The sequence below is a fragment of the Pyxicephalus adspersus genome, chromosome 2 (genome assembly GCF_032062135.1).
Source record: "Pyxicephalus adspersus chromosome 2, UCB_Pads_2.0, whole genome shotgun sequence".
Classification (NCBI taxonomy): Eukaryota; Metazoa; Chordata; class Amphibia; order Anura; family Pyxicephalidae; genus Pyxicephalus; species Pyxicephalus adspersus.
This window is the reverse complement of record NC_092859.1, coordinates 89,072,440-89,088,567: the sequence shown is the minus strand read 5'-3', so window position 1 is coordinate 89,088,567 and position 16,128 is coordinate 89,072,440. Positions and strand designations below refer to the sequence as shown.

Here is a 16,128-nt window from a genome sequence, read left to right as displayed (position 1 = left end):
ATGCTCATTGGAGCAGGTACATAAGCAAAATACGGCTCCTGATGAATTTCTACCATTATCCCCAAACCAGGCAAAGACCATGTTACATACTCGAACTATAGCTCATTATCTTTGATAAATGTGGACGCTAAATTGTTCTCTAAATTAATAGCAATTAGGCTATCTCGCTACATGCCATCTTTGATTCATAAGGTTAAAACAGGATTTATATATGGGAGAGAGGTGAGGGATATTACCATCAAAACCATTTTAGTGACTCAACATGCCCTTGTGCCTTCTCTCGTTTGGCAGAGAAAAAGCCTTTGACAAAGTAAGCTGGCAAATCATTTACTCTTCATTATGGCAGGTAGGCCTTGGTCCCAACATGATTGCGAGAATATCAGCACTCTACTCTTCACCAAGGGCTCAAATGAGGGTCAATGGTGCCCTGTCTGACTCTTTCCATATTCATAATGGAACAAGACAGGGGTGCCCTCTCTCCCCATTGCTCTATGCGTTGGTAATGGAGCATTTAGCTGTTGCCTTACATCATAATCCAGATGTCAAAGGGGTTGAGTTGGGTGACTCACACTACAAATTGTCACCATATGCAGATGACCTGCTCCTTTATATTTCATCCCCTCACATCACGATTCCCGGTATTTTGACAGAATTTGATAAATTCAGTCTTTTTAGTAATTTTGAGGTTAATTACTCAAAATCTTAAATTCTTAATATTACTCTAGACGCTAACCAAATGACATCAACCAACACTTCTTTTAGAGTATGCAACGATGCGATTAAATACTTAGATGTCATGATAACTTCTAATCCCTCTAATCTGTTTTCTTACAACTATTCTCCCCTTTATAGTAAACTACAATCTGAACTCCAGAAATGTACCTCCCTACCGCTGGGATGGTTTGCACGTATTAACACTCTTAAAATGGATATACCTCCAAAGTTATTGTACCTGTTTCAAACAGTCCCAATCTCTGTACCAGCCAATTATCTACGTAAATTGCATAGTCTATTTTGACACTTTATGTGGCAGGCGAGGCGCCCCCGGTTGGCATTTCGTACATTGGTACAAAAGCTGGAGGGCGGTAGGTGTTCCCGATATCATGTTTTACTATCGGGCATCGGTTTTAGTGCGTGTGGTGGACTGGTTTCATAATGGTGACTCCAAAGAATGGGTGAGTAGGAAAACGCCATTTTTTCACAGACGCTAGGGCTTTGATCCCGAGATCTTGGAAAGAAGTCACGGTTCCTTCCATTAGAGATTGGGTCTCTGAACTTTAGAAAATATGTCACATTAAAATGCTGGTGGCAGAGAATAATGACCATACAGAACAATTTAAACTGACATGGTCTGTATGGGACTGGTTTAAAGAATCCCCTCAAATTCAATCACATATACGCTAAAGAAACGATAGTCATAGCACCCCCCCCCACCACCACCAAATAGCTACTTTGTTAGTTGTTATATTTTTTTATATTTTTGTTTCCGTATGTTAATAACTGTCAATGTAAATCAAGGGTCCACATCTTGGCTCCTGGTTTACATATCCACGAGCCGGCAATACCTTCTTGCTATTGCTATTTATACGGTGTGTTTAATTATTACCAGCCCTGAGGGGCATTTTGATTTGTATTACTGTCTTCAGATTTCTTGATTGCAGCTGGTTCTATTTTAAAGATACTTGTTGGATCCTGATTGGTAAATTGTTAAATTATGTTTGTTTTGTATGTTTGTTATATGTTGTAATTTTTCTGAAAACTAATAAAAAACATTGAAACAAAAAAGCTGCAGGTTAGAGCATACCACTGGCAACCTCCTAAACCCTGATGTGTTGGGCAAATGGTGTCAAAACATATAGATTACAAATGGTGTCAAAACTTATCCATACCATATGCCTATTGAACAAGTCTATTGGAGAGTGGACAAAGAAGAATTTATAGAGGTTGGGCTTAGCTGCAAGTTCTGACACAACTCAGAGGTGACTGAGCCTAGACTGTCAGCATCCAATGGGACTGGGCAAAAATGGAAACTTTTGGGAGGCTCCTGCATGTATGTACAAGCACTTCTACCATCCATTTTCTAATCTTATGACAGATAACAGGTAATAGTGCGTTGAATAGGTAACAAGCTAACCTACAGCTTTGTGAAAGTAACTGTTTCATGTGTTAATTGATCTACTTACCAGAAATCTCTTCCAGGCACTGTTTGGCTGTCTTACTGTATGATGATTCACTTTTCGTTGGACTAGTGCAGGAATCAGCAGGTGATACAGAAGTGGTCTCGTTTTCTGAGTGTGTTCTGAAAAAAGATCATTGAATCTTTGTCTTTAATCAAATGTTTTCAAAATAACATTACAAAATCAGTCTGCATATTAATGAACCTATTAAAAATGGTTTTGCCCAGTTAACCTAAATTACCCATCCATTGGTGGCTACATTACATCAAAACAAAAGCACAAATCTGAAACAATGTTTTCATAAATAATGTAGAAGGGAAGTCATGTTGTCAGAGATACAGCACTCCAGAGATTACACTGTTATCTCGCAAAAGCACTAAACCACTTGAAAATTATAACATAATTTAATGTCTCTTATGAGGTTTATTATCAGCCCAAGCAGATGACTATTTACCATCAAAGAATATTTCATCTCAAGGGACGCTTATAAGGCTCAGCTATTTAAGTTTCTATTTTGATACAGAAAATTTAAATCCATGGAAGCAGAGACTTCTTTGTTGATAACCCTTGGTACTTAATATGAGTCAGCATGACAATAAAATACAAGGCTTAGATAAACCCCCAAGAGAAGATACTAGGTACTAGGCACATGTTTAGTTCATAGGAAAACATCTTCTTTTTACCCCTGAACCAGCCACACAACACATTTAATACTAGAGGTCATCAGTTAAACATTATGCACAGAGTGCATCCTCATTTTGGGGAACCTGTGGAAACAAAGTTGAAGTTTTTCTGCTTACGAAATATAGAAGGCCTAAATAAGTAAAATAAAAAAAAGATTTTAAAAAGACCAAATGACTCTTCTTCAATAGAAATTATTTTTTTATTTATGCTACTAACCAATTAGCTAGCACTAGTAGATTTGGTCTAAAATGTGCATCATCTTCACCTTTTTTGCATTGCACAATATCCTCACTATTTCCTGGTGGTCAAAAATGTTCATTTATCCTGCTTGTTTTCTTTAAAATGTGGATTTTGGGCCTATGGAGAGTGCTGAACCTGTGTTGTTAATGCATAGTGTCCCCCCTCCTCCCCAAACCAACCCACTTGCCATAACCATGCAGGCTGTCTCCTCAGTGCATGCATCCCCCCTGTTGTGCTAATAAAAGCAAATAAGGATTACAGCATTGGGGAGGCTCCCCCAAAATGCTGGGGTCCCCTTCAAAAGGCAGTTAGGTAATCAGGATTTCCCTATAATGTCAGAAGAACCCAATTTACCAGAGTTTCCTGGGCATATCAAATAAGAAACCAGGCAGGAACTTCTGTATTTTTAACACTTTAAAATTTTGTCTGAGCAGTGAAAGGAGTGGGCCAACGCTCCCCAAGACTCTAACCTGCCATTGTTGAAAGAACATCTTTAGACACAGAAGTTGGGCATGGAAGTTGAAAGGATAATTGCAGGTATATTTTTTACCTTCTCTTACCCTAATGCACAGGTAGACTGGTTAGGGGGTTTATAGGACTTCTTCAACCAGTTAACTAGGGAGAGGACACAGTGATGGCTCTGTAGATAGAATATAATCCCCTTTCTGCTATGTTTCCCCAGGTTGGGTAATGTGTTTTTAGAAGAGATCCCTGTTTTAAATAACCCCCCTTAAAATCACCTCCCAACATTCCAATATAGGTGAAAAATAGTTACTTCTGCAGTATCAAGATCTGTCCTTGCAAAATTCATATTGCAATATTCCCCTAGTAAATATCATTTAATACCTAATATATAATATATTATGTATTATGAAATAGCTAATAAAATACCTAATAACATAATATAATATGTGGAATCATTTAAAAAAATGGTGGGTGATTCCCTTGAATTATACTTGGGCAAATACCTACCAGGCAACATTGTGGCTCAATGGCTAGCACTTTCACCCTAAAGAACCTAGCTTCATATCTTAGAAAGGACATTTTCTGCCTAGAGTTTGTTTTTTTATATTTCCATGTGCTTCCAGGAAAAAACATATTAGTAGGTAAATTAGCTTTAAATTATGCTAGGCACATAAATGATAGTGTTGGACATTAGATTGTAGGCTTGTCTGAGGGACAGACAGTTAGTGATTTGAAAATGGAATCTGTAAAATGTATGAAATATACCAGCACTATAAATATGTGATATAATAAAAAATTGTGTACTGGAAGAATTTTAATAGTCAATTCTTCATACATACACCCGCTAGTTTTAATCTTCCATGTTTTGGAATGTAGAGACAGCCACCGCTGATTTCAAAAATGGGAAAATGCCAATAACCTTGTTGTTATTTTGAGGGAATGGCTTCATTAATTTTAATGTCCTGACCAGGAACAAATCTCTGGATTGGGAGTTCTGTTCAAAGATAGTGACACAGGAAATACTGAAACCAGGGGCAGCCAAAAAACTAGAATTCTTGGAGGGTGGTGCACATTGTGGTCCCTGTATCTCTTTCATTACAGATTTCCTCTAATATATGCCCATAAAAATACAATTAAAAAAAGCTCAAAGTACTACTTTATTAAGGCAAAAAAACTATATAAAACATTTTGTCAATGGCATCATTAATTTGGATTTGCTTTTTTTGTTCACTATTATTTTTTCTTAGGTTTCACTATTTTGTCAAACCAAAAAGCAATTGTTTTTCTTCTATACTCTATATAAGATCACTGATTACCTTTTCTACATTTCTACTACTATTCTACACAGTACAATGAAAGTAACGAACCTCTTTTTCTGCGTAAAGCAAGAATATAGGGGTTAAATAGGTGTCAATTTCTGGACCTATTCCAATTGTACGCTGCTCTAAGTAGGACAGTTTCAAACCTGAATTGCTAGAAGAGCATGTAAATGATAGTTCAGGTAATCAAAATCCACATTGAGACTCACTATAAACTTATTTTATTACAGAGAAAACTAAAATCTGGGCCACACTCACTTGTTACATAACTCTTACTTGGAAGTACAGGTTTGGCAGTCAATTTTTGTTTTTTTGATTAGTATGTGATCTGCAGGCTTCCTGGTTCTTTTCAATATATAGCACATCTCTGAAGGATACGATTTTGCCTTTTTGACCTAATTCTATACAATATAACCATATAAGTTTATTTTAATATGCAAGTCTACACACTGCAAGTCACTTCTCCGCATTACCCCATGCTCTCCAGCATGTCTGCACATCGCTTCACCTAGTCCCGGATCCACATAAACAGCACACACACCCTTTACTTTATTTTTTATACTTTTAACTTTTATATAATGGTTCCTTTGTAGAAATATTTTTCTTTTTTGCAAGGATAGGGTAAACTTCTTGTGCCAAAGCTAATGTTCTGATTAAAAATTAAAAATTGTTTTGTTATACCTACTATTGTTAAAAAACACTTAAGGATGTGTTAATGATTAGAGAGAACCATTAAAAAAAGAATTCCTAATCCAGATTACAACAATTTTAACCTTTTAAAAAACCTTTAAAAATCCTATAGACTATTGTATCATGTGTCTTCCTTTATTGTATCACATGTAAGATAATGCTTACTTAATATTCTTCATTATCATTTCCCAATCCTTATGTGATTTAGGGTACAATTATGAGGGCTAAACATGGAAACTGTAAACAGATTAGATCAGCAACCGAACAGATAACAGCAAGCAATCAGCCTTACTATTTGGATGTAACTGCAGGAACCTGTCCTCAAAGTATACTTCTGGCTGAGTTACCATTTCATGCACCTGGTTCAGCAGTAAGAAATATGTTTATTACCAAGCCTTCTCTCAAAGAGATAATTTCCTAGGCAGACTGTTCAAAGTTTACGTGGATTATTCCCTCCAGAAGGCAGATATTTTAACATCTGTCATTTCTAATCCTCATTATGAATCTACAATTTTATTTTTTTTGTCATGCTCATACCTTTCCATTTTGCAGAATAGTCATAAATTGTCATTTTTTTAGTATTTGTGTAACTAACCTAGACTGATGTTCTGACATAGCTCACTTTAATTCTAGTATGCTGGCAGCCTTCCAAATAACCTGTAATTGGCATACAGTATTTGTGTATCTGCAAAACACATTTTAATACTGATTTGAATGTGCCTACGTAAAATGTTAGGATTTTGGTAGCATATATTTAAAATATTCAACACCGTATGCTGATAAATCTGGTTTAATATGCAGGTATGCAGATTTATACACTTAATTAAGCATCAGGTGCTACTAAGGGACATGAAATTCTGACTGCAGATAATGATGAGATTACTTTACTGATGAAATTGAACAGTGCAATTTATGTGTTTTTATTCAAAGTCTTTTTTGGGGGACTTTCGCAAGAATAAATATTACAAAAACAGTTTAAAAGATATGTAAAGTTTAATGTTTAACCTGATAATTTATACTAAATCAAGCTGCCTAAAGCCCCCTCCTATCTACTGTTTATGTGTTGTCCCACAACCTATTCATTCCATCACTTATCTGTTCCTGACTTGAACCTTTGTATTAGGCTATGTACACAAATCAGAGGATTCTCGCCCAATATAAACTGCGAGCTGGTCTCGGGCAACATGTGTACAGAAGTTGCTTAACGTCACTAATGGATCCATTGGGACAGATCTATTAATGACTGGTGGGTAACGACCACTCTAAAAGTCAAGGAAAGAGAGCACAATGGGGTACTGCTTGCTCATTCTCTCCCCTCAACTCTCCATAGTACAGAACACCGCTTGTTCATTTGTCTGTCACTTTTTGTAACTGAAAATGATCACAATTCCAGCACCAAAACTTGAAGGTGGGTACGCAGCCTTAGACTCCAAACCAAACAACACTCCAACCACATTATTGACTGCCCCAATAGAAGCAGGGTACACAATCTTATTTATGCAGCATATATCAAAAACATGGAACCTTGTAGAAAAAGTTGAATTATCACCATTGCTATTATTTAAAACATAATTTATTTATCTCTCAACAACCAACCTCACCTTTCCAGATAGGGCAGTCAAGTCCAGTGGTTAAGGTGTTGTTTGATTTTATGTATTTTTTATGTTTGTACATAATAGTTGATGATTATAGGGTTTGATACATAAACAATATTCTTTACATAAAATATTATTTATAGTAGGGTAAGGGCAGGTTGAGACCTGCAGTGGGAACAAACGGACCTGCATGGTTCCTGGCAGCTGGCACCTTGCCACCTATTTGGTCACTTGCACTGCGGTGTCTGCACATTTTGACAACTGGTGTCTGTGCTTTAATGCCCCACTGCAGGCTCTTTCCTCTCTCTCTTCTGAATCAAAGAAAAAAAAAAGCAAAATAGAACTTTTAACTCTATTCCTCTCTATTTAAAGCTTAATAAAAACTTTAAAAAAATTGGCTGAAGTTAAAACTGGGACTAAAAAAGACTGTGAAAAAGCTTTTTAATACATATTTGCTTTGTTCCCTGCACAACTTTATCTTTGCTATATTAAAGAGATTTTGCCAAAGACTCTTCTTCATTCAGCTCACTTCCAGATGTGACGGATGCCTGCTCTCACTGCAAAGCCAAACCCTACTAGTAGAATAGGCCCTGCAGGTGAACCAAAGTACATAGCAGGGGACCATGCCTCTGAAAGGAGAGGGCCATAGATAGTTCAGTTCTTATGTCTAAAACAGCACTGGGAAAATTACAAGTAAAAGATCACTTTTTAATTGCAACAAAACTGTTTTACTAGTTACTTAAAGTTGTCCTCTTTAGCTCCATCATCCCAACTTTGCCAATGATAGTGGCCAAAAACTTCTAATCATGAAGAAGTCAAGGTGAAGTATAGATGCTTCGCAATGCTGGAGAAAATCCTTTTGGCCAGTAAATCTGACACAATGTGCAAATATGATGTGCATACTTGGGCTGCATAATAAGCATAATATGGGCAACAGTTCTGGGTGCCCAAATCGGACTGTAATCTAGGTAATTACTTCTGCATTAACACTGCTGGATATATGTAGTGGAGTTTATAGGAGTGCATAAAGGACAACTTGGATAAAAGTGATCTTTTCATTATTTATGAGTCAGTGCCAGGACTTTTTTCCAATTAATTACACAATAACTGCTTCCCATTCTGACTCCACAGCCCTGGTTGGAACAGTTGTCTTTTTTCAAATTCGGCAAAATACATGTTTTTTGTGTTTATGGAAACACAGATAAATGACAACACGTCCAGGCTTGCTAGGTATTGTAACAAACATTTTCCCTCAATTTTGAAACCTCCCAAAAAATTTTTGGAGCTATTTTTGACAAATGGTGAGCCACAGTGGTCTGCCACAGGCTCATTCACTGCCCTGATCTTTCCTATTTACATGAATGGGAGTTGTGAGAAACCTTTTTTTTTGCAGCTGAGGCAGATTGGGGTACGATTTCCATAAGGGACACATCACTTTTGTACTTGGCTGTTGTGCTTTGAAGATCTGCACTACAGATGCAACCCTGTGTAAATCTTGTTGCCCACAGAGCAGTTTTCGTTTCCCAGCTGTACATCAGACAATTTAAATAATACATATCAAAACATGAGATATTTAAAACAATTCTAAGTTACTTTTTACCAGTGATCCATTAGTCCTATGTATATACACAAAAACCAATGCATTTACCTGTAAATAAATGGTGCCACAGTTGCAGTATTTGGGTGTGTAAATTGCTGCTGAGGAAGCTGTACAATCCCATTTCCTGTAAACTGGACACCAGCACCAGGAGGATATGTTGTTGTAGTCTGTGTAGTGGAAGCAGAAGAGACCTTTCCTTCAGTGGGTGTAGATAGCTTTTCACTGGTGGTGGGTTTTTGTGTACATACAGTTTGACTGCCTTTGGTAGTCCTGCTTTTTTCTGACTCTTTTACATTTGCAGAAACTGGGGATGTAGACTGTTTTGTTGCTGGCGTTTTTGATCCGGGCTTAGGGATTCCACTTGATAAAGGAATTGAACTTTCCTTTTTAACTGCAGCAGATTTATTTCCTTTTGGAATCAAGCTTGCAATTTTGGAGCTCTTTTTTGATCCTTCAGATGTCTGTTCCCTTTCTTCTTTAGCAGGTTTCTCAGTGTTTGATTTATTTTTGTCCTTGCTCTTCTCTTCCTTTTCCTTTGGCTGAGGCAACCCCTTTTTATTGCTGAGATTTTTGCTTCCAGCCTTTGGAGGAGTCAGTTTTGGTGATATTTTAGGACTGTTTACTGCAGAACCAATTTCACTTTCTCCACATTCTGATAGGGAGTCATCTTCAATAATGACTTCATTTGATGGGGAAGATGGAGATCTCAAACCTGCCCTAGTGTTCATCAATTTAAATTTTTCAAGCATTGATTTTTGCCCAGATGAGGTGCTTTTAATTCCTTCAGACAATGGCGGTTTTACTCTGTCTGGGGATGGCGTGGGAGAGGTTGCTGGACTAGGCTGTTTAACAGACAGCATGGTAGATGTGGCACTGTGTTTAACATTCATGGATTTACTGCGCCAAGGCTTACTGGCACTTGGAGAGGGTATGGCAGAGGCCACTTGCTGACCAGAGCTAGTGGGATATTGCACATTTCCATTCATGCCTGCAGACGGTTGAGGGCCTTTTGGTGATTCTATGAAAGAAAACACAATATATATATTAAACTGTTAAGATATCAGTTACCAATTCACTGATTTTATTGAAATTATATTCTGAGGTTAAACTTAAAAAAATAGCAGTAAAATTTAGTAAGAGCAACATATTTTAGAACAGGTTAAAAATAACTGAAATATATAGAAAAACTCTACAAAGGACTGAATTTACTATAAAGCACCTGATCTAGTTATCTAGTTTCTAGGTTGGAGGAACTAAAAGGGTAAAACCAATAAAATGCATAAATTGTTAAAGCATGCTTTTCCATTGCCCCGTTTTATCAACCTGATGCTACTTGTGGCTATACTGAGCAAGAAAACTGTAACTTAACCTGATGAAATACCACAGGATTCATTTCCTATGTGCTTCCAAAACAAAACATCCATAATTCATAAGCAGAATGCATCTAAAGAAAAAAATATGAAATGCATCCCTTTATTGTAGTTTTTCAGTATTTTATCACAATATGGAAAGCAGGAATACAACTGTCTGCACAAAATAGCTATTACCCACAACAAACAGACTTTTCATTTTAGGAATATATGCAATATGGAAAAATAAATGCAGAATCTATTGCTAAGAACAAAAACCTGGATCTCTTCAACAAGACTAATATTATAAAGTAAATCTTTAAACTTCCATTTAAACTCCCTAAACCTAATTTTGAGTGCATCACACCTTACATATTCTGTACAGTTATGCACAATGTGCACATGATTAGTCATTGTCATTGGACACTATTAATATAGTTTGTTTCAGATGGCAGTAAAATGAACAAGCACTGTACAAATATTTGCCGTTCTATTTTATAAAGAGGAGTGGGTGAGGATAAGTGGAGGCATCCCGCTGTGTCCCCTACAAAGTCCCACAATAATCAGTTGATCCTGCTAGTGCAGTCCACTGCATGCAGCTTCCATAAAGGGGCTGCAGTGATGCCGCACTGCTCCTGATTTCAGATAAGAGGTATTATTATTTACTTTTTATAGTGTATATATTGTATTTTTATAGTGCCAACATGTTTCACAGATATCAGTCATGTCACTAACTGTCCCTCAAAGGGGCTCACAATCTAATGCTTCTTTGTAGTCATATGTCTTTAATATGGTAAAAGGTCAATTTTTTGGGGCGAGGCCAATTAATCTATCTGTATGTTTTTGAAGTATAGGAGAAAAATAGGGATGCCCAGAGGAAACCAATGCACTGCACCCACTATCAAGTCGGTTGTGTCTGTTTGCACAACTGTGGGACAACAAGATTTTGCAGAGAGCATGCCTATACACATTGTAACTGCCAATTTCAGATCTGTACCTCAAATAGCACCTGAATCACACCCAGCACTGCCCACTAATTTCTAGATTGCCAGCACTGCCTCTGTTACTGAAACCCACCCACCATTTACTTATTTAGTTTTGTACATCACATAGTAATTGGAGGATTTGTTTATACTTTCTTTACAGCCTGTAAATATGACTCAGGTTTTGTGGATTCAACCAAGAAGAATAATTTCAATATTTTCTTGTGACTGGAATAGAAAAAAAACTTTGAAAAGTTGGAATCTTGGCATACATGCCAACAATCCTGGGCATATTTATACCCACTCTATGGTATTGTAAGTAGTAAATCACTGTATTGGAAACTTTCCTAAAGCAATGTTTTTGTTCTTTGTTGATTCAAAATGTATAAACTGGTTTCAAGTATTAGGGGAAAAAAGACATGCATACAGTCTTTAAAGCAATCTGGATCTTCTATGTGGTTATCCATTTGTATGCTTTATTAATGAACAACACAGTCTTTCTGTGTCTAGTTAGTCATATATTGTATGCCTTCACGAAATCAGACCCAATATAAGATCTGTTACTTAACAACAGAAATAGATCTGCGCATCCATAGCTGTCCAAATAGGAACAAATGCTAATCAGCCATAGTTGTTAAAGTGTTAGAGTGCTGCCCATATCTTGAGCATACGTGATATTTACATGGCGATGATGGAATACAACGGAACACTGACTACTTGAATTAAATGAAAGCTCTGCCACTATATGAGTAGATTTATGTCTATATATAATATTATAGGCAGACAGAGCATTGTTTTAGGTAAGTATTTTGTATCCTGCAAGTAATTCATGGAAATAAGTGATGGATAGTGTTATACACAGACCTTAATGAACTAATATGAAGCCTACAAAGTAAAACATTTTTAAACCACATCAGATCTAAAAGAAATGTAATATGCAAATATTTAAAGACTAGCAAATGCTAACAAAGTTGAAATGATAGATGTCTGTGCAAACAACTGAAGTATGACTTCCCTCATCTATAACCGCAGCGTGTTCTGCCTACTGGGATTGTTCAAGTGCAGGGCATTAGAATGGACAGATACCTCATCATGGATGTTTTAATCAATAGCCATTTAGAAAATGAAGGTGTCCTATAGGTAATGTCCATTATCACAGCATTATTGATGAATGGCTCTGTAGGGGATGAGAAAAATTTCTACTGCAGAATATCCTGTCTAATACCAAATCTATGGTCACTTATGTTTAGAGATTATGGATTGTGGTGGTAATAATTTCTTTAAATATAATAATGCTAAGAAAGCCAGGCTATTTTCAGAATGTGCAGTATGAATAGCAAAGTACAGGATTTTGCAGACACTGGGTCCATCTTGTGGCCATTTAGGTGATTAATATGTGCCAAGCCTATATTACCAGAATGAGCATTTCCAAAGCAATACTTCACAGGTGTATAAATACTTCTAGGGCATATATACTATTGCAACAGTCAGTTTATTTTTCTTAACTTAAAGAAAAAAATCAACTGTATTATTTTGATTATACTATTTAATAACTACCAGTTGGAAAATGCTACAGTTGGCCTTGCCTTAACTTTACCCTTGCAATGCCTATAGCTTTTCTATTTCTATTCATGGCAATAGTGAATGCATGTGAATGTGCCCATCAATAGTTACACATATGAACATAAACACACGGTATATCAGATAGAAACACAGACATATCTTCTAAGAATCTAAAGAAACCCCTGAAATGCACAGGGGTTGTAACATCTTGGGTCTTCTTATTTAGGAATCAAGAAACATACTCCACAACAATATGTATTGTATTTTTCAATTTTTAGATATCTTCTGAAGAGACAGTAGAGAAAATCTCTGCACATTTTATGTAGATAGAGAGATTCTATTCAACTGAATTGTATATTGAATATGCCTCTTCTGGAGATAATTTGAGTAGGCAGACTGTTTTTAATGCACTGGACACAGCATATACATTAATGTTATCAAACCCCTGATAGAATCTAACAGTAAAAAGTTCTAAAACCTACGCTTTATTCATTACAGCAGAATTAATGTATTTTTAGGCCACAAATGCTGCAATCAGATTATACATAACTAACAACTACACATTGTGAGATCATACCTAAACAATTAATTGTTTTTATATACAAGCAGACAGGCTACCACAATTATTAGTAGTCAGTAGTCTGTTGCCTTTTAGTATCCACTATTTACACAGTAGGGTTGATTTACTAAATGAGTTAAGGATGTTTGTTTATTTAAACATTTGTTTAATACTCTAAAACAGCATCTTCACTACTTCTATTGATCCCAGTTAAAGAAATGAAGGGGGGGTGGTGTAGTCAAACATTTCCTAAGGCTATTTTTACACTGGCAATAAGGTTGCGGTATGGTATCCCCTTCCCTTTGCCAATGGACGCTGACTTGGGGAAGATGCCATAAGTAGCTTCTACCCATGGCAGCCCCATAGAGAATGAATGTGGGTGGCAGTGAGTGCACATTGACGGCTGGTGGCAGTTAGCAGTACTGTACCATACATGGGTTCTTTTAAACCCTGTTCCAGCCCTGTGGTGTAAGTGACTGAGCAGTTCGCAAAGTGCCAGTGGCCTGGAGTTTTACAGGAACACTCAGACCTGAGGCAGATCAATTTGCAAAGAATAGCCAATTACTGATGACTGGACAAAATTTTTACTTGCACATGATTGGATGGCTGAAGATAGAAAAGCCTAAACTAATTGATGTGGAGATACCCTTGCAGAAACCATTTATTTTGCTAGGTGAACAGCTTTTATCCCTGTAGAAAACCAACCCCAACTGAATATATAGTATAAAATTGGCACCTGGCTGACCCCTGGATGAGGTAAATCAACCATGGCTGTCTGAAAATCAGCTGCACAAGACAGATCACCCTTACCTTTGCATATTGCTGTATCGGGCATGGTCCAACTGTGATCTGCTCATATGTAGTAATACACAAAGTACATCTCCTGGTAGTTTGTCCTTTTGGAGGCTGCGACTTATACCAGATGTACTATAATGCTAAGTAGTGTTGGTCGAATAGCTGAGTGTTCGATTGGGCAGTTATTTGATCGCATAGCGGGATATTTTTCGGGTGTTTGAACATCATTAAAGTCAATGGGGGGGATTGTGTAGAACTGCAAGAGCAATCAGGGGAGTGGAGCGGACAGCTCTAGCTCCCTGATTGCTCTTGCAACCCTAGCGTAAGTGTAGTATGTGTTCTTGGATAGAGATTCTCTATTCAAGAACACAGTGTTCATGGATAGAGAATCTCCCGAGAAGCTTCTTGCCAATGTATTTCTCTGAGCATACTACATTCATGGATATGCATCTTAATATTAAGTTTTTGAACTTTTTAGTAAAATATGCTGTAAATGTCAGTTGATGGTTGTACAATAAAAACGTATGCATTTTAACCTATAAACAACGTGTAGAACTTAAAACATGAATTAATATCGCATACAACAGATCAGTCCATCTCCAGGTATTGACCAAAACTTACAACATTCACAAATATATTTCAAATAATGCATAATTAATACAAAAAAAACAATTTATTAATATTGCAATAATCCAACAGAAATATTTCAAATAACTATTTTTGAATGTATATCAGAGTTTAAAGACAAATCAGGCAAACATTTATAAACCAAGACTGTATTTTTTAGAAACCTTAAAACAATAATGAAATAAAACAATAAAAAAAAAAAAAAAAAAAGCCAAAATAACGCACACCTATCAAACAGTGTCACTTTATGTTTTACACTTTAACTTTACATTTATCTGATAGCTTAGTAAGTTTTCACCCTTACCTTTTTCATTTCCATTTGCATAATGAGGTGGTTTATTTTTGTCAATGCTGTTAAAGCTCTGACTTCTTCGATTTAAATTAGCTGTTCCCTGACCCTTGGTACTGCTGCCTGCAGCTGGCACCCTGGAAGGTCCTGGAAGTCTACAGTGAAACATAAAAATAATGTTATTGCCTAAGAGAACAGACAGAGCGGAGCACAGATGCCAAATGTCTCATGGTATTGACAGTGTGGCATTAATTGTTACTTTCAGCTGGAGAGAAAAGTCCCTGTGCATGGCTCAACACTGGTTTATTAAAACGGAATGGGATAATGAAATACAAATGGAGATTAATTGGGTGCAAATTTAATTACTGATTAACTTGTCTTGTAACTTTTCATAACTTTTCTGTGCCAATTCCATATTCTAGTAATTAATAATGACATTTAAAGCAGGCAATTGGGCATGCTGTAACAGAGCATGAAGAAACAATTCATATGTGCTTATAGAAATCAAGCAGATTCTATCTGAGGTGGATATGTCATGGTTTATATTTAAGTATATTTAAATGTAAACAGATAACCTTGTTTTTCACCATTAGGACAGTATATATTACTTTCTAAACCAAGACTAGCTAGCCCGATTCTCCAGTGTGACTGGTGCAAACAGAACTTCTATGTTAAATAAAAGTCATGAGTGAATAAACATGGCATTTATTGGATGATCAGCTATGGTCTACCAGCCATTCTCAACCAGGAATCTGGAACCCCATGGTTTGCCTAGTAGCCGATAGGGGTTCTTTTAACTTTGGTTACCTCTGCCAGCATAGTTCTGGAGCCAGCTTGTATAACCAGTAGGGGTGAGCGAGCGAGACTTGTAGGTGTGATCTAGCAGAGCATTGGGCCTTTCTCACTTACTAAATAAACATTTAGGTGAGAAAAGCCTTGTGATTCGCCATGAGGTTGTGTTCTCGCCGAGGGAAAAAGCAGGGGGGGCGGGAATGGCGACTATTTCCGGCGGGAATGATGTGAGCGAATCATTTGCTCCCAGGATGCACAGCAAGGCCCAGCAGCCCAATCAGGGCAGATCTGAGCACAGGCATATATACAGGGAAGGAGGGAGGGGTTAGTCACTCCATTTTTTCTGTCCTACTCTAAAAACAATACAGATATTTCAGTCTTTGATACCTCTTGCCATTTAC

General features: G+C 36.9%; 1 protein-coding gene across 12 annotated transcripts in view; it reads right to left on the bottom strand.

Annotated features, from left to right (window-relative positions):
• The window catches only part of NAV3 (neuron navigator 3), a 349,645-nt gene that overhangs the window by 87,935 nt on the left and 245,582 nt on the right, over window positions 1–16,128 (bottom strand). For all 12 annotated transcript variants that reach the window (XM_072401409.1, XM_072401410.1, XM_072401401.1 and 9 more), the window contains 3 exons: window positions 14,951–15,090; window positions 8,819–9,788; window positions 2,184–2,299 (listed from right to left, as the gene is read on the bottom strand). In XM_072401409.1, the coding sequence (XP_072257510.1) occupies window positions 2,184–2,299; window positions 8,819–9,788; window positions 14,951–15,090 (1,226 nt within the window). The remainder of the gene's footprint in view (window positions 1–2,183; window positions 2,300–8,818; window positions 9,789–14,950; window positions 15,091–16,128) is intronic.